At 45.8% G+C, this 24,572-nt stretch overlaps 1 protein-coding gene across 1 annotated transcript in view; it reads left to right on the top strand.

Moving 5' to 3' along the window:
- PAX5 (paired box 5) overlaps positions 1 to 24,572 on the top strand; it is a 171,193-nt gene that overhangs the window by 91,218 nt on the left and 55,403 nt on the right. Inside the window, exons 7-8 of the mRNA XM_052644974.1 lie at positions 2,024 to 2,080; positions 9,325 to 9,454. Coding sequence (XP_052500934.1) covers positions 2,024 to 2,080; positions 9,325 to 9,454 — 187 coding nt within the window. The remainder of the gene's footprint in view (positions 1 to 2,023; positions 2,081 to 9,324; positions 9,455 to 24,572) is intronic.

Below are 24,572 nucleotides of genomic sequence, written 5' to 3'. Positions count from 1 at the left end.
CCCCAGAGAGCACACTCATGACCAATGTGGGGCAGCCTTAGCACTTTGTGGTAGCCAGAGCTGTGTGGCCACCAAGCGGCTGCCTCAGGAAGTGGGGAGTTTCCTATCACCGGTGAGTTTTGAGCATCAGCTGAAGATCAACCTCCATAACCCCCGAGCTCTCCTGGGTCCTGAGATTTGGTTCACTAAGATTCTCTAGGGTTTCTCTGATGGCTTAAGGAATCCTCCTACAATGCCGAAGATGGAGGAGCTGCGGATTCTATCCCTGGGCTGGAGGAAATGGCAACCCACTCCAGTATTCTTGCCTGAAAAAATCCCATGGACAGAGGAGCCTGGTGGGCTCCAGTCCATAGGATCACAAAGAGCTGGACATGATTGTGCAACTGAGCACACACACACACAAGTTTCTCTAAGTGGCCATGGTGGGAGAAGGGGGCCTCCAGATGAGTCAGTGCTAGAAAAGTTTCTCTGGGACAGAAACCAGAATATCTGATTTCATTCTCCTCCCTGGGCTTTCCCTCCTGTCCCCACCACCTGTGTGTCTGGGGATGGACTGGAGTGACGCCTGGCATGCTGTAAATGGAATAGGGAGAGATGAGTCAGTTAAACCTTGCAAATCTCTTCTTGGAAGCCCCTTGATTCCATTGCAGACCATGTTGACCAAGTCATGGACACAATTCTGGAGAACCACATGAATAATGAGCATGTCTCATTCATGCCTAGGGTACTTTCTGATGAATCAAAGCATTTTTCTGTCACTTACTGTCTCAGTGACCCTGGGAAGCACCTCGGATGCTGCTGGCAGAGCCAGGCCATGGTACCTGTCCCAGTTCATTTGGCTCCACAGGCATTTATGTCACATCTGTTCAGAGCTGGGCACTGGGCCAGGAGCTGCTGTCACAAAGATGAAGGAGACACAGCCCTATCCTCATGAAATTCACACTGTGGTTGGGGAATGAGGGCCCTTAAATAAGGAAGTGTACAATACAGAGTGTTACAGTGCAGCTGTAGGGATGTGCATGCACTTTGGGGTTCTAGGAACACAGGAGGGGAAATCCAGGAGGGCTTCCTGGAAGAGTGAGGCCATTCAGAATTCTTGGCAGTTCTTCCCCTCTGATAATACTGGCAGTAGCACTTTGTAGATTATGGAGCACTTTTGCAGGTGTCATTCATCATCCCTCCTTTCAGCAAAAATTTCTTTTTCAAGTTTGATTCATCTTCTATTTGGTTTAGTGGAGATGGAATGCTCAAAGTTTATTGTTTTTTGTGTTTCTCTTTTTCATTTTTAAAATTAAACTTTTTAGTTTGAAATAATTGTAGGTTTACATGCAGTGCTAAAAAAATAATGTGGAGGGATCCCATATACCCTTATCCAGTTTCCTCCAATGATAACATCTGGTAAAATCACACTGGGATATCGATGTTGATTAACTCACTGGGATACTGGCCATGAAGACGGAAAAAAAAAAAAAAAACGAGAACAAAAAGGCCTGCCCTCAGGAGTTGACATTCTTATCACTTCCTGTATGCCTGGTCATGACCCTGTGCTGTAGGTCATGTATCCCCACGTTGAAGATGAGAGAAGGGGCCGAGAACGTGAGGCGCCTGGCCTGGCTCCGCACTGCACGAACCTTGCCTGTGGCAGACTTGAGCCCTGTCCTCCTCCTCCTGTCCGCAGAACTGGCGGGTTCCTCAGCTGCACTCTTGCCTGTCATCAGGCCAGGCCCTGGGGACACGCCCCCCCCACTCCAGCTCCGTCCTCCTCTGGGTAGGTGCATAGTTGAGCAGGAATCTGGTCCCTCAGGTGGGGGAGTGGTTGGCCTGGCTCGGGCCCGTCTCCCGAGGGCCGCCTCGGGCCCAGCGGTGAACGTGGAGGACTCAGCAGGTGATGGGGAAGCCTTGTGGTGGCCCCAGGAGGCCAGCTGAGGCAGCAGCCCCGCAGCCTGACCCCCTGCACTGCCCTGCTTCGCGCTGCCCTCCTTCTCACGTGTCTGTGTTTCTTTTCTCCTCCATGCTATGGCAGTGGTGCCCCGTGCTGATGAGACAATACTTGGTGCAGCCCCAGGCAGTCCTTTTCCAGGTAATTTCCTAGAGACCCAAGTGACACCAAGCACACACCTCCCTGGGGTGCGCGCTGCCTCGAGTCCCTGCTACGAGTCTATGGCCTTCCCTGCTGCCTAGTGTCCGAAGTGTGGTCCCTCTCCTTATCCTTTGGATCTTCACTGTCGCCCCGGCAGGCGGCGGAGGGTTAGACTTAAATCTCGTTTTATTAATGCGGAAAATAAGGCTCTGAGAACTGGCCCGGCTTGCCTGAGGTCACACAGGTGAGACAGAGGCAGGGCTGGGGCAGGAACCCTGTGTTATTGCTCCTAGTTCACTGTTCTTTCTACTACAGGATCAACAGCTTTATTTTATGCAGATAAAAATTAGCTAAGAAGTCCGTTCACCTCCCTCAATCAGTTTTTCCAGGTTAGAAAAGATAACCCTGAACATCCTTCTGGCTCAGACATTTGAGAGCGCAAGACTGTCATTTGGAGCATTGTATCTGAGAGGAGGTACATACCTGGTGCCTACCTGGTAGGACTTGAACTTGAGGCCTCCTAGGGGTCTGTGGCAGTAGGTGGGGCCTTTTTTTTTTCTCAATAGATATTTTATCAATCAAGATGCAAATACTAAAAATGTGGAGCCCACTCATCTAAACCATGCTTGACAAATGATTGCCTATCTTTTTTTAACTTCTTATTTTATATTAGTGTATAGTTGATTAACAATGTTGTGTTATTGACTATATACCAATGCAAAATCAGTTCAGTTCAGTTTAGTCGCTCAGTCATGTCCGACTCTTTGTTACCCCATGGACTGCAGCACGCCAGGCTTCCCTGTCCATCAGAAGAAAAGGTTTAAAAAAATAAATTAAGTCACACGAGGAGAGACTTTTCTCAAAAAAAAAAAAAAGTGTTAGTTTCAGGTGTACAGCAGAGTGATTTAGTCATACATGTACATGTGTCTATTCTTTTTCAAGTTCTTTTCCCATTTAGGTTGTTACATTATATTGAGCAGAATTCCCTGTGCTCAAGGATAGGTGGGTCCTTGTTGGTTATGTATTTTAAATATAGCAATGTGTACATGTCAATCTCAAACCCCCAATCTATCCTTCCACCCCACCCCTTCCCCTTTGGTGACCATAAATTCGTTCTCTAAATCTGTGAGTCTGTTTCTGTTTTGTGAATAAATTCGTTTGTATCAGTTTTTTAGATTCCACGCGTAAGTGATATACAGTATCTGTCTTGCTCTGTCTGACTTACGACCCTCAGTGCGACAATTGGTAGGTCCGCTCATGTTGCTGCAAGTGGCATTATCTTGTTCTTTTTAATGGCTGAGTAATATTCCATTGTATGTATGTACCACGTCCTCTTTATTCATTTGTTTCTCGATAGACATTTAGATCGCCTCTATGTCTTGGCTGTTGTAAACAGTGCTGCAATGAACACTAGGAGGCATGTTCCCTTTCAGACTTTTTCCCCAGATACATGCCCAGGAGGGAGATTGCTGGGTCATATGGTAACTCTACTTTTAGTTTTTTAAGGAGCCTCCATACTGTTCTTCATAGTGGCCATACCAATTTACATTCCCACCAACAGTGTAGGAGGTTCCCCTTCTCTTTATACCTTCTCCAGCATTTATTGCTTGTAGATATTTTGATGATGGCCATTCTAACTGGTGTGAGGTGATGTCTGATTGTAGTTTTGATTTGCATTTCTCTAATAATGAGCGACATTGAACATCTTTTCACGTAAGTAGGCAGAGAAGTTTTTACCCCAGTTGGTTCCATTGGAGTGGACCCTCTGGGACTTGCTGTGTTGTTATTCAGTCTCTAAGTCATGTCTGACTCTTTGCAACCCCATGGACTTTAACATGCCAGGCTTCCCTGTCCTTTACTATCTCCTGGAGTTTGCTTAAACTCACGTCCATTGAGTTGGTGATGCCATCCAACCATCCCATCCTCTGTCACTCCCTTCTCCTCCTGCCCTCAGTCTTTCCCAGCATCAGGGTCTTTTCCAGTGAGTCAGCTCTTCGCATGAGGTGGCCAGAGTATTGGAGCCTCAGCATCATTCCTTCCAATGAATATTCAGGGTTGATTTCTTTTAGGATTGACTGGTTTGATTTTCTTGCAGTCCAAGGGACTCTCAAGAGTCTCCTGGCACCACAGTTCAAAAGTATCAATTCTTTGGCTCTCAGCCTTCTTTATGGTCCAACTCCCACATCCATACATGACTATTGGAAAAACCATAACTTTGGCTGTATGGACCTGTGGCTTGCTGACCTCAGTTTATTTTCTTTCCTGGGTCATAGTCAAGAACAGAACCAAGGAGCCCTAATGGGAAGGGAGCAGAAGCACAAAATTCACAAAGAACTCCAAAAACTTGTAAAAGTAGGAATGTGGAATACAGCTGTTGCCTGCAGATGTTGGTGGCTTGACAGCCAATGGAGGGAGGGTGGGGGGTTGTGTTCCCAAGGGCATGGGTGCACAAACACAGCCCCACTGTTCAGCCCTTGGCTTTCCAAACAACTATGAGATATGGAAATAGATGCCACTGTTACCAGGAAAAGAGGCACCAATCATGGGTTCCCTCTTTTCTTGTCTTTCTCCTGATCATCCCTCCCATCTTTCTTTTCCTGTCATTCTTTCTACCTCTCCCAGCCTCCACTTTCAAAAAGGACTTGAAGTATTCTGCAAAATAAACAATGACCTATATCTACATTAGCTAAGGCTGAAAAAGTTCAGAGATTATGCACAGGAAAGACTAAGATCATTCTACAAGGTGCCAGCAATGATACACTTGTGGTGACTAAGCTCTGAATTTGACTAAGCTTCCTGGCAACCAAGGCAAAGAAGGATATCTAGGTTTTCCAATGTCCTAGTAGTAAATTTTTTGGGGGGTGGGTGGGTAATGAATTGTAGAAGACATTGACATGGAATTTGAATGTTCTAATGGGAGTGTCTCTAGAGGATTTTTTTAAAGTTCTTTGTATGGCTCTTTTTTTTTTATTCCCTTTAATCAGTGCTGAATGCCTGATATTCTGTCCCAGAACAATGAAATCACTTCCTCAGGGACTACACCTCATGGTAGACAAGGACATTGTCTTCTGGTCACCTGACTTGTTGAGGGGTAGAGGTGGCAGGTTAGCATATTATTTCCAACTCTTGTTCACACCCTCCCCAGTTAACGTTTGGATTTTGTGGTGAATATCATGCTCCTGGATCATGCATTCATTCATTCAACAAACACTTAGGGGGCTCTCAGGCTATTTCCTGCTCTGTGCTCTCAAGGCAACCTGGAGGGAGATAGACAAAAGCCATTATACATGTTGGGAGGTATGATAATAAAAATCTGTGCAAAATGACACCAACTATGGAAACATAGACAAGGGAATCATGATTTCTTTGTAGGAATGTGGGGTCCAGGAACGGCTGCACCAAGGAGATGACATTTGAACTGGGTCTTGTGAGTTTAAGTGGCTGAGTGAGGTACACTTTCCAGGCAGAGGTAGGACAGTTCCTGGAGTGGCTGAGGAATAGACAGTGGAACGAGGGTCCAGGGACCCCAGGAGATGAGGGAGAAGGCAGTTGCCTCAGAAAATCACAGGCAGCTCAGTGGGACAGAGAATGGTGAGAAATGGGGGAATAATTACAAAGCAAATGAAATGACAGCATTTCATGCAGGAGCAGAGCAGGAGCTATAGAACCCCACCAAAGGAGAGAGATTGGGCTCAAGCCCTGTGAGCAGGAGGTGGTGGGAGGCACACGTGGTAAAGGGCAGTGACAGCTGGCTTCTCAGCCCCAGCTCTTTTAGGGAAGTTCATTGCACCTTCTGGCAACCTCTGGTGCTTGAGCAACTGGATTTTTGGATCTCCCACTGCATGTCTTACACAAGTTGAAGATTTTGTGTCTGGAAGAGATGATTCAAACCCAATTGCTGAAGTGACTGAACAAACCTTGATACTGAATTTACTGACTAAAACAGAATCAAATAAAAAGCCTCTTCCATCTCGATATTAAATATGTTAAGAGGCAGGGTTGGCCATCCTCTGATTATTTTCTTAAACCCGGTTGGCTATGCTTCCTTGGGAAATAGAGGCTTTCTCTTGTGGATGCAGCTGCCCAGCCTGGGGTCTAGGAAGGGGCAGACCTGGTAGTGGGGTGGGGAGGGGCGCAGGGGTGCCACTCATAGCCAAGATGCTGCCTGGTTCTCCTGAGGATAAGGGTCACTCATTCGTTTGTTCACCCAAGTGTTCAGTGTGCAGGCTCTTCAGAGTCAAATCGCAGCTTGTCTACTTTTTCATCTGGACCTCTTCCTCCTGTAGCTGTTGACACGTGCCTTGTTTTTGGATCACTCCCATCTCACCTCTGAGCTTTCTTTCAGCTCTATTCAGCTTGGGGGTCAGGGATTGCTCAAGTCCAGGATAAATAGCAGCTTGCCCAAGAAACATTTCCTTACCACTTCCTGTGCCATGTCAATGAATGGCTCTGTGCCTCTGTCCCTGTTGGATGGAGCTTCAGGACCACGTGTCTTTTCCCTTGAGATGTGTGGATGAAGGTCAGAGAGCATGTTTGGTCCTCACATGCCATCTTGCACACACAAAAAAGCTCAATAAACACTAAGCATGCACTATGCTCAGACCTTTACTAGGGCACAGGAACCTAGGGAGATGATAGGCACTGTCCCCATCCCAGGATCTCAGAAACCCCAGAGACCCTCACAGAGACAATTTGACCTCCTGGTTTTGCACGTGGCAGTGCACTGAAGGAGAGCCTCCAATGAGCTTTACATCTTAATTTTTTAAGCAAATTAGGAGGCTAATGCATGAATAAGTCCCATTCTGTGCTGGATTAAGTCTAGACAGTGACCTTTACTCAATAGCTTCCTGCTGCCTGGAATGAAGACCGCTGGGTGAGACCTACAGCCAGAAATATATTGTCATCTCTACCTAGTACACACATATCCACTTACATCGAAACAAAGAATGATGAAACAGGATTTACTTGTTCTATGTGAGAGACTCTTCTGTTCTAGTCGACTCGGTTTTCCATTTTAAAGGTTAGTACTAGCACAGTGGTTTCCTACCTGTTAAAGGGTTAGGACACAGTATGAAAATCGTTAGCGTAATTGTCCAGATTTTGGAGTCAGATGCCCAGGTTTGCATCCTGGCTCTGGCACCTAGAAGCTGTACGACATTAGGCAAACACTTTCCTCCTACGTTAGAAGTCTCAGTTTCTTCATCTGTACAATAGGAATAATGTAGACCCTACTACATGGGGGTAAGTGTGAGGATTAAATGGGATAACACAGATAAATGCCCCTGGCATAGAACAAGTGATTGATAAGTGTGAGCTTTGACATAGTTGTGAATATTATGGTTCTTATTGTCCTTGTGCTGCTCTGGACTCCTGCTTCCTGGAGAGTGGTAGTCAGAAAGGACTTCCTGGAGGAAGAAGCACTGAAGCAAGGCAGCGGGTTGGCCAGGAATCACTACGGTCCTCACAGTGACCAGGAACTCTGTGTGAGCATCCCAGGGGCATACATTTTCTTTTCTATGAAGGGCAGACTTGTTCCCAAGTCTGGACCATGTTAGATGCTTTTGCCTTTCACATTTAGGTCTCTAATCCACCCAGAATTGATTTTTGTGTCTGGTGTAAAGTAAAGATCCAATTTCTTTTTTCCCTCCTTGTTTCTGAATGGATAACTGGTTCCCCTGTGCTGTTTATTAGAGTCTCATCCTTCCCTGCTGATTTGTACATCACCTCTCTCATATATCAAGGTTCCATACATGCACAGATCAGTTTCTGGACTTGATTCTGTTTCATTGGTCGATTTATCCATGCCTGTGCCAGTCCCATACTGTCTTAATTACTGCAGCTTTATAGTGATTCCTGATGTCAGGGAGGCCTGTCGCCATCTTGTCCTTCTCCTGTAGAAGCCCCGGGGCTGGCTCCAGGCCTATGCTGTTCTCTGCACGTTGCAGAATCAGCCTCTGCTGGAGACAGGTGCCAAGTCCCGGGAGCTCTGGACAAGAATCCATCTCAGGGTGCCTGGACCTGCAGTACCTCCTGGACACATGGCTGCCACCCACCGTGCTCAGCATTTGAGCTGCCCTGGAATTACTTTCTAATTCATTTGCAGACAAAAGCACTAGGGATGTGCCTGAGTCTTCGTCCCCTCTGCCTGTCACTTGCCCAGTGACTCTGGTTTCCCTCCCAGTGACTCAGTCCTCATCACCCTACCCAGGGAGCCTGTAAACTCCTTTCAATAGACTGCTTGTTTCCTTGTCCTTGTCTGCTAAGGACAGACAGAAAGGCATCATCCATTGGCAATGCCAGGGTGATGGAGGAGACTCCCTGCACCAGAGGTTGGCACAGCCAAATTCTTTGGCTTGGGTATCTGTGAATAATTTCTTTACCTGAAGATAGGCCTGGGATTGAGGTGGGGAATGGGAGGAAGAGACCTGTCACTCTTGCTGAGTTTTTCCTGGAGTGGGAAGACCCATGTCAGCAGCTTCACAACCTTTCTAGTGACCATTCTGACAGTGGTGCCAAGGACATGACACTTCATGAGCTCTGGTTTCATGCAATGTCTTAAAGAAAAGAGTAGGACTCACGGGCCAAGTGTACATGATTGCAGTGGACTTGGTAAATCAGTTTTCAGCATTACATGCTTCCAGAATTCAAAAACATTTGCTTTGATATGATGGTTTTGGGGTGAGAGTTTATGGTGAACCATCTCCTGTTGACCCTGGGCAAAGCCCTCGTCCCCTTGGGTCTCAGTTTCCTCCTCTGTGAAATGAGGGTTTCAACTAGGTGATGACCCAAATTCCCTTTAGCCCTTGTTTTTGTGATTCTACACTTGTGGTTTAAGAGCACAGAAATGAGAAAATTTCCTTTCCAGTGTCTTGGCTACAAGATTCATGTTTCTGCCTCGCTTTGGTTATAGATGCCTTCCTCCTTGCATAGAGGAGGTTGGTTGTCCCTGGCTGGCTGGGGCTGAGGGAAGGGAACCTGCAGGCCATGAAGAAGCAAGGTTTGAATTCTCATGAAGCTGCAGTGAATCTTGTCCACTTCCTCACTTGGGGAGATGTCCTGATTCTGGATACCTGTCTTGTTCTGTCAAGCTGAATGTGTCCTCTCAATACTGGGGATCCGTGAGCCCCCCAGGAGCCTTGATGCTGGTATGGGCTAGCTGGCTGAGCCCAAAACGTGGCAGTGGTATTTGGCTGGAGTGCTTTGGAACCTCCATGCTGAGACATCTGTCTTGTTTCCTCTTTCAGACCGCCGATTATTCCACCATGGCCTCGCTGGCAGGAGGGCTGGATGACATGAAGGCCAACCTGACCAGTCCCACCCCCGCTGACATCGGGAGCAGTGTGCCTGGGCCGCAGTCCTACCCCATTGTGACAGGTGAGGGCGCCTGGGGTGTGGTGGGGCAAGGGGTGAGTGGCAGAGAGAGGGAACGTATGTGATGACGAAAATGGCTTCTTGGTGCTTTGGGGCTTGACAGGGGCCATCTTTCTTTTAATGAGGTTATGAGGTTCTGGAACAGGTTGGGGGCCTGAGACATGGCTGTAGATGCTCTGATAGAGCCAGAGGAGAGCAGGAGCAAATGGGCAGTGGGCTGGGGGCTGGACGGAGCAGGGAAGCCTCGCATCAAGGGGCTGGGTGATTTCGGGGCCCCTGGGACCTGGACTGAAGTGTTCAGATGGCTGGGATTTAGCTGGCTGGGAGAAAGGCAGTCCTGGTGGGCTGCAGCCCATAGGGTGAGTGGGATTCCTGGTAGATTGCTGCCAGGAGTTTCAGGTTTCCAGGTGGAGTCAAGAAGGAAAGGAGGTTTAGACTACCTTTCTCAAAGACCAGTTGCTTGAGCTGTCAGTGTGAAGATGAAGCATGTGGGCACTGGAGGCATGCTGCTGGACTTGAACTTGTGGTAGCTGCGTATTCTTGACGAAGTTAAATAAGAATTCTGGCCTAATAAATGGTTTTTTCATCAGTAAAATGGTGCTAGCACCTACCCCATGGTGTTGCTGTGAGAATTGAATGCTGCAAACACATGAGCTGCTTAGACTCTGGTCTAGCACACACAAGCTCCCATTACAGCGTGATTATTACTCCTTGTGAGGTGGCTGGTCACATCAGGCTCGCCGCTAGGTAAGGGGCTGGACCAGAAGGGTGGGACAGGAAGACACCCCACCCTATTCCAGCAGCACCAGGCTAACACGGATGGACAGACTCAGCCACCAACTCTGGGAAGATGTCTGATTGAACAGGCAAGAGGCAGTCCTGGGTATTGAACAGACAGTGGGAGGCTGGGGGCACTTGGATGAGAGCCTAAGGTAGTGGGATGTCTCTGTAGACTGATACACGAGACACAGGAAGCAGTGACAGAAACAAGGTGTTCTTAGAAATGTGAGTGGGTTGTGGTTGCATCAGGGCTGGATCTGGGTTAGAACTTTAGGGAAATCGCTGGATGAGGCAGGCTCTCTACTAGCTTCATGGAGGCTCCTAGGCAGGGCAGGCCCAGCTCTGAGACTGGAGCTCGTGGGGCTCAGGTGAGAGTAGCCAGGGCTCTTTTTGCAGATCCGGGTACCATGTGGAGATCAGTTAAGAAGCAAGAGTGACTTGGTCCACTGTCTACCTGAAATGGGGCCAGAGCCTGGAGGCAACTGAGCCTACAAGGGATGGAGTGTCAGTAACAGAGCAAGGATCTATGGAGCACCTCAGTCAGAATGAACTGAGGTTCATTCTTTTACTAACATCACAGGTGTCCCATGACTCCTCCCCCTTGGGGTCATGAGGGTCTGTGAGAAGATCTCTGACAGCATCCCCATTTTACAGATGCAGAAACCAAGTCTCAGGGAGAGGAAGGATAAAGGCGAAGGGAGAGAGGTAGAGCCGGCCTTCACAGTCTCCTGGGTTCTTATTCTTTTCAAAGAAGTACAAATAGTTGGATAGGTAGGGGTGATAAAGTAGAGAGAAGCCTGGACTAGTTAATAATAATAGTAAGTCACTTTGTCTAGTAGTTATGGAGTTCCAGACCCTCTGTAAGGTGAACTCGTTTTACCCTTGGAGGAGCCCCGGGAGGTGGGTACTATTATATCAGATCCATTTCTTAAGAGGCCTGGCAATACGTAGCTTGCCAGAAATCACAGCTAGTGAGCAGCAGAGATAAAATTGAAGACCCGGCGGGTACAGTCGGCCATTCTACCACACAGATAACCTGGGGCTAATCCTAGCGCCCTCACTTCCTTGCTGTGACTTTGGTCCTGGTCTCTCAGGGCCCTTGTGAGGATCACGTGAGATCCCTGCGGGGCCTGCTCTGCAGATGGAGGGTTTGTTATTGGGTTTGGGGTTCATGGGTTTAGGCAGATCACAGGAAGACATATTCTACAATCTGCCCAAGCCTATTTAGATGGAAAGTAATCCAGTAAATGTTGAGACTGTGGTTGTATTTCTGAGACTCTTATCTATTGATGTGGCAAACTGGTGGTCAGTTGCCCAAAGGGCTAACCTAACCCACAGATTAGAACTATGTCTGAAAACAGATATGGTTAGTTGGGCCCACATAGGACTTTTTATAAATTTGAGTCAACATTAAAAATTTTTTAATCTGCATCTCTGGCTCTTTTGAAAAATCAGAAGATCTGGCCATACTGGGTGGTATTCCTACATGGTCGTGGAAGGTGGAGGATAAGTGGCAGCAGCCCCTCAAGACAGGGCCTCCACCCACGTGCTTTCTCATTATCTTACAAGCCTAATCTGGAAAGGAATTTGAGTTGAAAACCCTCGCTGCAGAAAGTGAAAGTGAAAGTGAAGTTGCTTAGTCATGTCCTACTCTTTGCGACCCGTGGACTGTAGCCCACGAAGCTCCTCTGTCCATGGGATTCTCCAGGCAAGAATACTGGAGTGGGTTGCCATTTCCTTCTCCAGGGGATCTTCCTGACCCAGGGATCGAACCCAGGTCTCCCGCATTCAGTGCTAAAAGCTAGCTGGGTGCTTTAGCTGTTCAGGGTCTGCAGAAGGCCAGTCTGGATGTGAGCTGAGTCTTTAGGTTAAACCCTTGACCAAAGATTTGTTTGTATTTTGATCTGTCTATTTTAAAGTCACATCATAGAGCAGAAAATGAATACAAATATAAATATCTCCATACATAAGTCAGAATTACACATAATGTTGAACTACTAAAATTATTCTAATTATAAATATGTAACACATATACAATAGTATAATATTATAAATTATACCATTAGCTATTATATATTTATATATATATTATATTATGCCATTATAATTTATAACCATTAGCTTTCTTATAAGTAAACAATAGCTAGCTAGAAAAATAAAATAGGGGAAAACATTAACAACAGCACCAAAATAAAAAAAAGAAAAAGAGAATGCTGAGGAATAAACTTAACATTAAAACTCCACTAAAGGGTATAAAAGAGTAAATGGAGGGACTTCCCTGGTGGTTCAGTGGCTAAGCCTCTTTGCTCCCAATACAGGGAGCTTGGGTTCAATCCCTGGTCAGGGAACTAGATCCCACTTGCCACAACAAAGGTAGAAGGTCCTGCATACTGCAACTAAGACCCAGTACAGCCTAAATAAATAAATATAAAATAAATAAATAAATGGAGAGCTACAGCTTGTTCTTAGATAGGAAGACAACACCATGAAGATGTCAGTTCCCCTATTCTATTAATTCAAAGCATTTTCAATCAAAATGCCAACAGAACTTAAGACTTGCCAAAATGACACCAATTACTAGACAAAAACACTCAAGGGTAGCTGGAAAAATTCTGAAATAAAAAAAGTGAATAAAACAGCATACTTTAAAATTTCATGATAGAGTTACAACAATTAAAACTGCTAACTGAAAATGAAGCAAATAGACAAATGGAGCAGCAAACAGAGTTCAGGTCATTTGAGCACCATGTGCTCAGCCATGTCTAACTCGTTGGGTGTTTATAGATACAGCATTTCAAATCAGTAGAGGGAATATAAATCATTCAGTTAACGGTGTTGGGACGATTGGCCTGTTGGATCCATACCTCACTCTCTATGTCAAAATAAATTTCAAGTTGCTCAAAACTTTAAATTGAAAGAATGAGGCCATAGTAAAGCTAGAAAAAAAACACAAGGGAAATATTTTAATAACCTTAGAGTGGGAAAGGCCTTTTAAAGTTTGTTCCAAATACAAAAGACAAAGAAAAATCATATCAATTACTGCTTAAAATATAAGTAAAATATATTTATATATTTATAAAATATATATTTATAAATATACTTATATTTATATAAAATATAAATGTTTAATATGTATGTAAAAACATTCAAAAGACAAAGAATAAAAAATTTTTAAGTGGAACACAGGTGACAAAAAGCTAATTTCCTTAATATATATAAAGAGGTTTTTAGAAACAAAAGAGAAAAAAATCAATAGAAAAAAATGGGTAAAGGAAATGAACAGGAAAAATGCAGATGTCCCATGGCATATAAGAAGATATGCACTGTATTCATAATTTTAAAGCTACAAATTAAAATAAACATGAGACTCTAATAAAACCTATCAGCTTATCAAAGACTGAAATGTTTCTTGAGGCCCAACTGGAAAGCTTTCTGAAATAGATATTTTCATATACAGTTATAAGCATATAAATCAGTGCAGTGGTTTTTGGAAAGAAGTTTGTCAACAACTTTCAAAATTTTAAGTGAACATACCTACCATCTAACACAGAACTTTTATATTCACTTTAAGAACTTTATTTCACTGATATATTCACACAGATGCACAGTGATGCCTAAATCTATATAATAATGACAGAGTTATTTATCATGAAAAACAAATGGAAAAAACTCAGTGTTTATCACTAGGAGGTGGTTTAATAAATTATGGCTCCTTCACACAATAAACTACTCTGTAACCATTAAAAAGAATTAAATAGAGCTATCTGCGCTGACATGAATGTGTTCAAGATATACGTTTAAGTAAATAAATAATTTTGCAGAATAATGTGTTTAGTGTGATCCCATTAGTGAAAAAATATAAGGACACACACAGAGGCATGGACACACGTGTGCAGAGCAGATGCACATGTATGATGATTGGAGGAGACGCTGCTCGGCCCCTTCCCCTGCTTAATGGGGCACTGGAGTGCAGTGCTGAAACCGGGGTTCTCTGCTCAGTCCCACCTGGTGTCCCCTGAGGGTAGCAAAAATTCATAGTGCCCCTTTACTCTCCTGAAATTAAGTTCATAAAAATATAGCCTATCTTCACAAGTAATTTCAAATAAAATAAAAATAATGCTCAACTATTAGATAAAGGATGTGAGAGTTGGACCATAAGAAGTCTGAGTGCCAAAGAATTGATGCTTTTGAACTGTGGTGTTGGAGAAGACTCTTGAGAGTCCCTTGGACTGCAAGGAGATCAAACCAGTCCATTCTGAAGGAGATCAGTCCTGAATATTCATTGGAAGGACCGATGCTGAAGATGAAGCTCCAATATTTTGGCCACCGGATGCGAAGAGCTGACTCAATGGAAAAGACCCTGACGCTGGGAAAGATTGAAGGCAGGAGGAGGAGGGGACAATAGAGGATGAGATGATTGGATGGCATCACCAACTTGATGGACATGAGTTCGAGCAAGCGCCAGCAGTTGGTGATGGACAGGGAAGCCTGGCGTGCTGCAGTCCATGGAGTCGCAAAGAGTTGGACACAACTGAGCGACTGAACTGAACTAATTAGATAAAGGAGAAACAACTGAAATTGCTTTTAATTAATTGCTATGTACTTTGATAAGTAAATACTCTTGCATGTCTAAACCGCAAGACATAAAGGAGTAGCCCAGGACTTGCCCGGTGCACAGAATCACCATGAACTCAGCAACAAACCTGAACACAGACTTACTGTGTCTGACATACTGTGAGCAGGAATTTACAAATAGGTGAGGAACTCTTGGCAAAGTTCCAAGTAAAACAAAGTACGAGCTGTACTCGATTTACACGGTAGTTGCATTCCTGGAAAACCCAGTGTATATTAAGACCATGGAAACTGCAAGTCCACATTTATATGTAAATGAAGCTCCATTCTAGATTTAAATAATTATCAGCAGATTTCTCACCTCCATGTATGTTGGGCAGGACAGGACGATAGTGCAGCATGAAAGGCAGATTCTTTGTTGTGTGGGACTGTTCCACACCAAATCAGTAATGCCTGTCAAGCGTATAAAAGCCCCCACAAATTTTCAAAACACCCTCTAGGGGGAAGTTGACGACCCCACCGAGAGCTGTTAGAACACCTGGAAGGAATGCCCCTGAAAGCTGTTAGGGTGGGTCTCCATGTCACCACGTGGTGTTAATTTAATACCACCTGCCCTCATGGATGTGTTGACAGTTCTGAGCTCCTTGGGGAAGAGCTGAGTCTTCCAGCCTCACTCTCCTCTTCTCCCCTCCTCACAAGGCCCAGAGTGCAGTGGGTGCTCAGCTCAGCCAGACGGCCACCCAGGGACGATCTCATTAGAGAAGGAGTCCATGTCTCTCCATCATTTTATGCCATATAAAATATTAAGTTAAACTGCTCCACCAGCTGGGGCCATGGTTCAGAAACGGCTCACCATTTGCAAAGCAGTGACATGACCTGCCCATTCCTGCATGGTCAGCAGTTTGGGTCCTGACTGGGGCTAGTTATCTACAGGTGTGTCCTGGGGTCACAGGTTCGATGACGGAACAGCCACTGTCCCTACCTGCCAGGGAGGACAGTGGGTGGACGCCAGCAAAGGACCTGGCAGGGTTTCTTCACTTTGCCTGAGAGAACAAAGGAATGGGGCCAGCCTATGTCCTTGCTGGCACCTTCCCCTGAGGAGCATCGCTTTGCGTCTGCAGCTGGAATGGCAGGAGGAGACTGAGAGAGGTGTCTTCTGGTTAAACAACTTTGAGAAACACCTGCCTGGTGAATGACCCAGGTCTGGGTCTGGGGCTTCCCTTGACGCATCCCCTCTGAGTAGCAGAGACCATACAGGGACCAGTGGGTGAGCACCCACACAGACAGACAGATGCTCCAAATCACCAAACCACCAGCTCTGATTTGCTGGTATCCCCCAGGCTCAGTGTGTAGACCCCCAGTATCCCAAACTTGGTACTTGAAAGAAAGGATTGTAATTTACGTCCATCTTCCGCCTTTCTCATGTAAACAGGGCTGAAGGAAAGAGCACCGAGACCCGGGCGTCAGCCTGGGTTTAAGCCTGGACTTTACTACCTGACTGTCCTGTTATTGTTCAGTCACTGAACTGTGTCCGATTCTTTTGCAGTTCCATAGACTGTAGCCCACCAGGCTCCTCTGTCTATGGGATTTCCCAGGCAAGAATACTGGAGTGGTTTTCATTTCCTCCTCCAGGGGTCTTCGCCACCCAGGGTTCAAACCTAACTGTTCTATTCTTCAGCAAATATATTGTCCTCTTTGATCCTCAGTTTTCCTATCTATGAAACGGGGATGACAATTCCTGGTCCACCTGCCACAAAGGCCATTGTGAGGATATAAGGAGAGTGAATGGAAAAGATTTGGGAGTCACTAAGGGGCCATCGGAGTGTGTGTGGGCAGGAAAGGGTATCTGGAGGGTCGCAGTGCTGGCTTTTTCTAGTCTCCTTCAGAACGAACATCCTGACCACAGACGTGCAGGTGGGAGGGTCCTGCAGGGCAACTGCTCACTTCGCGGCTGGAGAGACCCAGGTCCACAGGGCCGAGGTGACCTGGTCAAGGCCACATCCAGTGAGTTAGAGCTGGAACTGGGGCTCATCTAAGGCCATGGCTTCCACAGCCTGCTGCCAACATGTGGTTCAATGGACTAAAACACACACAAAAAAATCCCAGTTTAAATTTCCAGAAGGCATATCTTTTAGCATTTAATTGAGAATGTCAGCAGCAAAGCCAGACTGCCTGCTCTTGAAATCCAGCTTCACTGTATTCTAGCTATGTGACCTGGGGCATGTTACTAGCCTCCATGTCCAAGGTCCCTATCTGTAAAATGGGGCCCAAGATAGTCCTCCCTGCAGGAAGCCTGTGAGCATGGTCCATGCAGTCTTAGCCTGATGCTTGGCTAAGTAAACACTTAATGAATGGCAGCTATTAGTATGTTCTTGGGCTCTTGTACCGAAAAGTCTGGCGAGGTGCCATGTCGTTCTGAATGACCTCTCTGTGGGGAGCACCTCCTTTGACCTGTGTTTTATGAGCCTTTATGTGGTTCAATCAGACCCAACTAAATATTTCTTCACTCAAAGTGAAATCATAATAAAAAATAAAAGCAAAAATACAAAGAATGCCTCATGTATCTAGGCTGCCAAAAGATGCTGGAAAAGTGACAATTAAAGCTATAATACAGCATGATACTCCATAACCAGGTGTTTAGCCATTAAGCTTTCCTCAAAGTTGTCTGCCTTGGAAGGGCAGCATAATATTGATACTTACTGTATATCGGGCTATCTCTCAGGGCTTGGCTGGTAGTACCATCGAGGCCTTGGTGGATAGTCCCTCCTCTCGCTGAGCTTACCTGCTGGTGAGAGCCAGACAATTCACAGCAAACACAGAAAAAAAGGATACACAAGGGAATTTCATACTGGCAGTGAAAGAAGTGCTGGTGTCTGGGTCTGAGTTCATAGCACAGGAAGAAAGAAGACAGGAGGAGAGGGAAACTGGGGTCAGGGCAGTGACAAGAGGGGTGGGAGATGAAGTAGAGCCTCTAAAAAGGTGCCATTTGATCTGAGACCCCAGCCAGGAGAAGCCTTGCGAAGATTTGTGGAAAGGTCATCTGGATAGAAGATACAGCCCTGGGAAATGCCTTTCAATAAGTGAGTGAATTAGGTGCTGAGAGGGTGGGGCCATATCTCCGTTCTGTCTCTGCTGCCAGTTGGGCCCAACTCATAATCAGGCCTCAGGGACTCTGGAAACTTTGAGGTTGGGTACCCTGACCCATCACCCAGTCCTGGGATCTATTCTTTATCAGTACTTGGTTACCTCTAGTGACAGGGATTTCACTACCTCAAAGGCAAAGACTCTTCAACAGGACTTCTCTGAGGCTGTTCTCCATTGAAGTCATTTCCTTCCTCATTGGCAAGCCAGAGTCAAGGTGCCGGCAAAGTACAGGCTGGTGTTTGCTCTGTGAACTCAGACCCAGACACCAGCATTCTATGTTCTCGTGGTCCAACTCCAACAGTGTTTTTTAAACTTAAAAACATCAGAGCTCACATTTTACAAATCAGAGGCGAACAGCCCCAATGTCCATGAGTAGGGGACTGTTCAATAAAGAAGAGCTCATGGGTACGGAGTACTGTGCGGCAGCAGGGAAGGAGGAAGCACTTTATGTCCCAGTTGAGAAGGCCTTGGAGATACATTATGAAAAAAAGCACGAATAGTGCTTACGGAATGCTACCTTTTGTATATAGAAGGGAGGGGCCATGGGAATTCGTATTTGTATTTGTGTACACACCATACAGAAATTCTGGAAGGATACTCAATAACGCTGTTTGGGTGTAGTCTGTGAAGTGGGTGTAGGAAGTGGACCTTTGGCTGAATATCATCTACGTTTTTAATTTTTTGAACTCTGGATAGAGGAACCTGGCAGGCTACAGTCCATAGGGTCACAAAGAGTCAGACAACTGAAGTGACTTAGCACGCATATATTAATTTATCTTCGTCAAAAAATTAAATTTAAAAGTGCCTTTAAACTAGGATATTTAACATAAAGGCTAAAATGTCTAACTTCCTTTTTTAAAAAAAAAACTGAAAGCCTGTCCACTAGAGTCCACATTCCCATGGCCACAGGTGGGTAGAGTTTAGAAGGGGCTTTCCCCTACCTGTACCGCACTTCCTTGTTCGTCCCAATCTCTACCTGGTCAACTTCACTCGCTCTCCTTGCCTGCTGGCTCCAGTGAATTTTAAACCTGCCCCAGCCCCTCTTTCCTGTCTCCTCTGACACCTATTCCTACTCAGCCAGAAAGGGCTGACCTCAGGCTGTCCAGCCGGCCTTGCCTGTTGCTAACTCCAGGCCTTTGCTCACGCTGTTCTGCCTGCCTGAAATGGCTTTCCCCAAATAACAGCTCAGTGTATAAGCCATCCATTAGTGAGGGAAGGTTCTCCAGAACGTGTGACAGCTCCGCATTTCAGCCCACTGCAGCGATGTCACACTCTGTCCAAACTAAATGTTGTGAACCTGCTTCAGGGAATGACAATCCAGAGAGAAAACTCAGCACCCAAATTGGAGTTTCCCCAGGAAAACAAGGCAATTTACACTCCAGAAAGCTTCAAGATGAATCCAACTAGAGGTTACAGTGTTTATTAAATAGATTCACTGTTACAGATTCTAGAGAAACCTAGAATTTTGGAATCTTGGTGTTTGGAAGGATAGTCAGAGGTTCAGAGAAGCCAGAGAGGTCTGATCATTTTATTAATAAAGTCCAAATGAAATTCAAGCATCTCTGTAGTTAAAATGCACATCAAAGGTAAATATGATTTGCTTTCAGGTTAGCACAGTGTTCCTAAGAACTGTTTGTTGAATAAATGAATTAATATTTGTGTAAAGAGCAGTGTCAATTAAAAAAATAATTTCAGTGGAAAGTACTCCAGTTGTTTCTGACCTTGTATTTTGTAGGATAAAAATAAACAAAGCTGGATGGCCTTCCTGGTAATACACTCATAGATTTTTGCACTTGCAGGCAGCTTGGAAGCCGACCTTTCCAAATAGCCTTCAAGAAACTCTCTGGGCCTCCAGCCTTTCAGCCGACCCTGCTGTGATCCATCTTCTTAAAATAGCGATTTCATTAGCTTGTCCTCCTGGTCAGAGATCTCCACCGCCAGACCATTATCTGCAGGAGAAAACACACCAAACTGTAGCTCCTGGCAATTAGTGGAGCGGTTACCATTTATCATTCATTCATTCTCTCATTCACTCACTCACCTCTCCGTCAAACCCCAGCTCCTTCAGGTTCCTTAGCGGACTTGCAGCTCCAGTGTCTCTGCTCTCAGCATACTCATTATCTGATGAGGGAGGTAAATGTGGATACATGTACAAGGCAGAACAAAACAAACAGGAAAGAGAAATACCAGGGAGGAACCAGCGCGTCTGAAGGTGTGGGGGAGGGAACTATTGCTCCCTTTGACTGTGGGGTTTGGGAATATTTTGTGGAGGAGTCCATGTGGAAGCTGCTCTGGAGGAACCACAAACTCTTGGTTTCTCTGCTCTGAAGCTTGGTCTAATCTCTTGCAACACCCTCAGTTTTCCTAATCCCTTTTAAAACAGGAAGGAGTACTTGCTCATTGTAAAATAAATAAATGTATGTAGTGACATGTTACTGTATCAGCTCACCAAGTTCTTAGATTGTTCTGCTGTCAGTAGAGTTGATGGTTTGGTAGATGTCCTTCCAGAACTTTTTCTTTGCATAGAAAACTGTATCGGGTTATACATACATAAATCATTTCCTCCAAATGGGTTTTTACTCTTCATACTGTTGGTCAGTTTTTAAAAATTTTAATTTCCCGTTTTATGGACACCTAACATGTCAGTTTCCACTGTTTCCCCATCTATTTCCCATGAAGTGATGGGACCAGATGCCATGATCTTCGTTTTCTGAATGTTGAGCTTTAAGCCAGCTTTTTCACTCTACACTCTCACTTTCATCAAGCAGTGTCAGACTTTATTTTTTGGGGCTCCAAAATCACTGCAGATGGTGACTGCCGCCATGAAATTAAAAGACGCTTACTCCTTGGAAGGAAAGTTATGACCAACCTAGATAGCATATTCAAAAGCAGAGACATTATTTTGCCAACTAAGGTCCGTCTAGTCGAGGCTATGGTTTTTCCAGTAGTCATGTATGGATGTGAGAGTTGGACTGTGAAGAAGGCTGAGCGCCGAAGAATTGATGCTTTTGAACTGTGGTGTTGGAGAAGACTCTTGAGAGTCTCCTGCAAGGAGATCCAACCAGTCCATTCTGAAGGAGATCAGCCCTGGGATTTCTTTGGAGGGAATGATGCTGAAGCTGAAACTCCAGTACTTTGGCCACCTCATGCGAAGAGTTGATTCATTGGAAAAGACTCTGATGCTGGGAGGGATTGGGGGCAGGAGGAGAAGGGGACGACAGAGGATGAGATGGCTGGATGGCATCACTGACTCAATGGTTGTTGAGTCTGAATGAACTCTGGGAGTTGGTGATGGACAGGGAGGCCTGGCATACTGCGATTCATGGGGTCGCAAAGAGTCGGACATGACTGAGCGACTGAACTGAACTGAACATGTCATTAGGTCCAGAACTTCCATCCTTTCTAATGTTCTAGATGGACCATCATGAACTCTAGCAGTATGGGCTAGAGAATTCCTCCCTTAGGGCTTAGGACTGGATCCCTCTCAGTATTTGATATCTGGGCTGCAGACAGAGAAAGATGGGGTACAGGAAAGGAAGTGGGCGGGGAACCTAGGTATCCACAGATGGCCCATGGCTGTCAGCTTAAAAAGACAGCAGACTGGGGGCCTGGCTGCTGCCTCCCATGTGCCCAGGGCTGGGTTGGGAAGAGGTGTGGCTGCTTGAAGCTCATTGGGGAAGCCACGGGGAGGTAAGTTTTAGTTGAGTGCAAAGAAGAATTTTTTAACAGAGCTTTCTGAAACTGGAATAGGCTCCCTCCGGAGATAATCACAGTGATAGCTAATGTTTATTGAGCATTTGTTATGTGCTTTGGTTCATTTCATCTATGAAACTAGGTACTATTTTTGTCCCTACTAACAGTTAAAAGAAATTGCCTGAGTTCACACTGCAGTAAGTAGCAGAGCCCACTTTCTCTAACCCCTGTACTGTACTGCCTCTGTTTGGTAATAAGCTCCTTGTCATCAGAGATATCCAACCAGAGCTCTCTCACATTCCCCCATAGCACAGTTAGACTGGCGGCCCTGGGGGTCTATGGAAGCTGATCAAACTCAGAATCTCTTGTACAGACCCTGGAGCTAGACTACCTATCTTCGGATATCAGCTCTTCTCCCACTTATGAGTTGGTGACCTCAGTTGCAACTGAGCATGCCTCAGTTTGCTCATCTACGAAATGGGAATAGGAACTTGTTACATGGATTAAGTGAGTTAATATTTCAGAAGCACTTAAAACTCTGCCCGGAACATAACTGCTAAATAAGTGTTGTTTTTTTAAACATCTGGAGCTCATGAAAGCAGCTCAGTTCAGAGAGCTTGGTTTAGGGGTCCTCCATTGCCAGGGATGAGGAGCTTGCCAGAGGTGGGATGTGTCCAGCATGGAGTAGCCCTGATGGCTCCCTCTACTGATATTCCACTGACCTCCTGCATTAGCTTCCAGTTGCTGCTGTAACAAATTACCACAAACATCGTAGCTTAAAACAACACAAATTTATTTTCTTAACACTCAAGTTGTCAGCAGGGCTCCATCCCTCTGGAGGCTCTAGGGGAGAATCCATTTTCCTGTCTTTTCCAGCTTCCCCAGCCTGCCCATGTTGTCTGGCTCATGGCCCATTCCTCTGTCTTCAAAGCAAGCAGGGTATCATCTTGTCTTCTTTACCTCTGTTTCTGTTGTCACATCTCTCTGTGACTCTGACCCCCCTGCCTTCCCGTATAGGGACTTGGTGATTATATTGAGCTCATCTGAATAATCCAGGATCATCTCCACATCTCAAAACCCTTGATTTAATCACCCACCTCTAAAGTCCCATTTCCTCTGTAAGGTGACATAGCACAGGCACTGGGGGGGCCATGATTCTGCCTGCCACACCTCCCCAGTGCCCACTATCAAGGTCTCCTTGAGGACTCCACACCCCCTTGTACCCTGGGAGAACCATCACCTGGGAGGGGGGTCAGCACCTCTTTTGATGTTTCTGCCTGACTTCTCTTCACCACCTCTGTGAGCACTGGCTGGTCCTCACTGTATCGCCACCATCTGCCCCAGTATTGTGACAATCATGCCTTCCCCAGGGCCCTAGGGTCAAGAGACTGCAATATTGATGCTGGTGAGTCCTTAGAGATCGTTAGCATAACTCCCTCATGGAGAAGATGGAGACATGGAGGACTCAGGTTCTCCCCAGATGAGACATTTCCAGAACCCACATCCCTTGGTTCCTCCCTTTGTTCCAGACTCGGCCTTCCAGAACAGAAAGTATCACCTCTCCTATCCTCATTTCTCTATCTGACTGGTCCTCTGCCATCTATCTGCCTCATCCATGTCCAATGGAACCCTTAATCCAGACCTTTCTTTTTATCACCTTCCTACTCAACTTCTCAGTCCTGACTCTAAGCCTTTGCTTCCACTTGTTCCTCTGCTTAGGATGCTTCTGTCATTTGCCCAGAGGTGGCAGTAGTCTGCTGTGAAAGGAAGAACAATGGGCTGCCTTGAATCAAGATCACAAATCTTCATACCATCTCTTCCATAAATAACTCCTTGGTGACTTTGGGACACGCTTTCTCTCTCTGAGCCTCAGTTTTCACATCCGCCCAATGGGAATTATAGTCCCGGCTTCTCCTCTCCTTGCAGGACTTCAGTGAAGCACATGTGAACTGTAAGGAGCTATACCTCTTCTTTTAACCTGACTGTGCTGGGTGCTCAGGCCCTGTGTCCCAGCAGGGGTTGCGTGTGAGCTGGTGCAGAGCTTTGCCGATGAATGGCTCTCCTGACACCTGTTGAGGGACTGAGGAACCAGCAGGCCTACCAATCTCTGTCTGTGTGACTTCAGGGAATGTCCCCAGGGAGCCATCCTCAAGCACCACCTCCTTCAGAAAGCCCTCCCCAATTGCCCCACAGGCAGAGTGATAATCCCCTCTGTGGGCCCTGGATCATTACACCTGTTATCCCATTGTGCAGCCTGACTTTATCCTTACACTGTGAGGGTCTGGATTGTCTTCTGTCTAGCATGGCGCATGGAACATTATAGGCACTCTGGGAGTGTTTATTGAATGAATGAGTGGATGGATGGATAGATGGATGGATGAACAAATGAGCTGTCTAATATGATTAGTTGTTACTAATCACCCCTAGGGCTTCCCTGGTGGCTCAGTGGTAAAGAATCTGCCTGCGAAGCAGGAGACGCAGGAGACTCTGGTTCGAACCCTGGGTTGGGAAGATCCCCTGAAGGAGGGCATGGCAACTCACTCCAGTATTCTTACTGGGAAAATCCCAGTAAGAGGAGAAGCCTGGTGTGTTACACCATGGGGTTGCAAAGAGTTGGACAGGACTGAAGCAACTGAGCACTCACACAATCACCCCAAACCCTATCCACCTATATTACTATCAACGTTATTGACTCACACACACACACATCTTTGAGGAGCAAAAGGGGCATTTGAATGCAAGATATTATTACAATTATTATTTCTCTCCAAATGTATTAGCTTTAGCTGGTGTGCAGCCCTTTTTATCTGCCAGTGTTTACAGCCCAGAAAAAAATATCTCTTAATTTCTCTCTATTAGCTTTTATTCTCATTACCTGAGAGGCTATGGAACTTCTACTCCCACCCTTACGTTTTCTATAAATGTTTAGTGA

This window comes from Budorcas taxicolor, chromosome 8 (genome assembly GCF_023091745.1).
Source record: "Budorcas taxicolor isolate Tak-1 chromosome 8, Takin1.1, whole genome shotgun sequence".
Taxonomy (NCBI): Eukaryota; Metazoa; Chordata; class Mammalia; order Artiodactyla; family Bovidae; genus Budorcas; species Budorcas taxicolor.
This window is presented reverse-complemented; position numbering and strand designations above follow the sequence as displayed.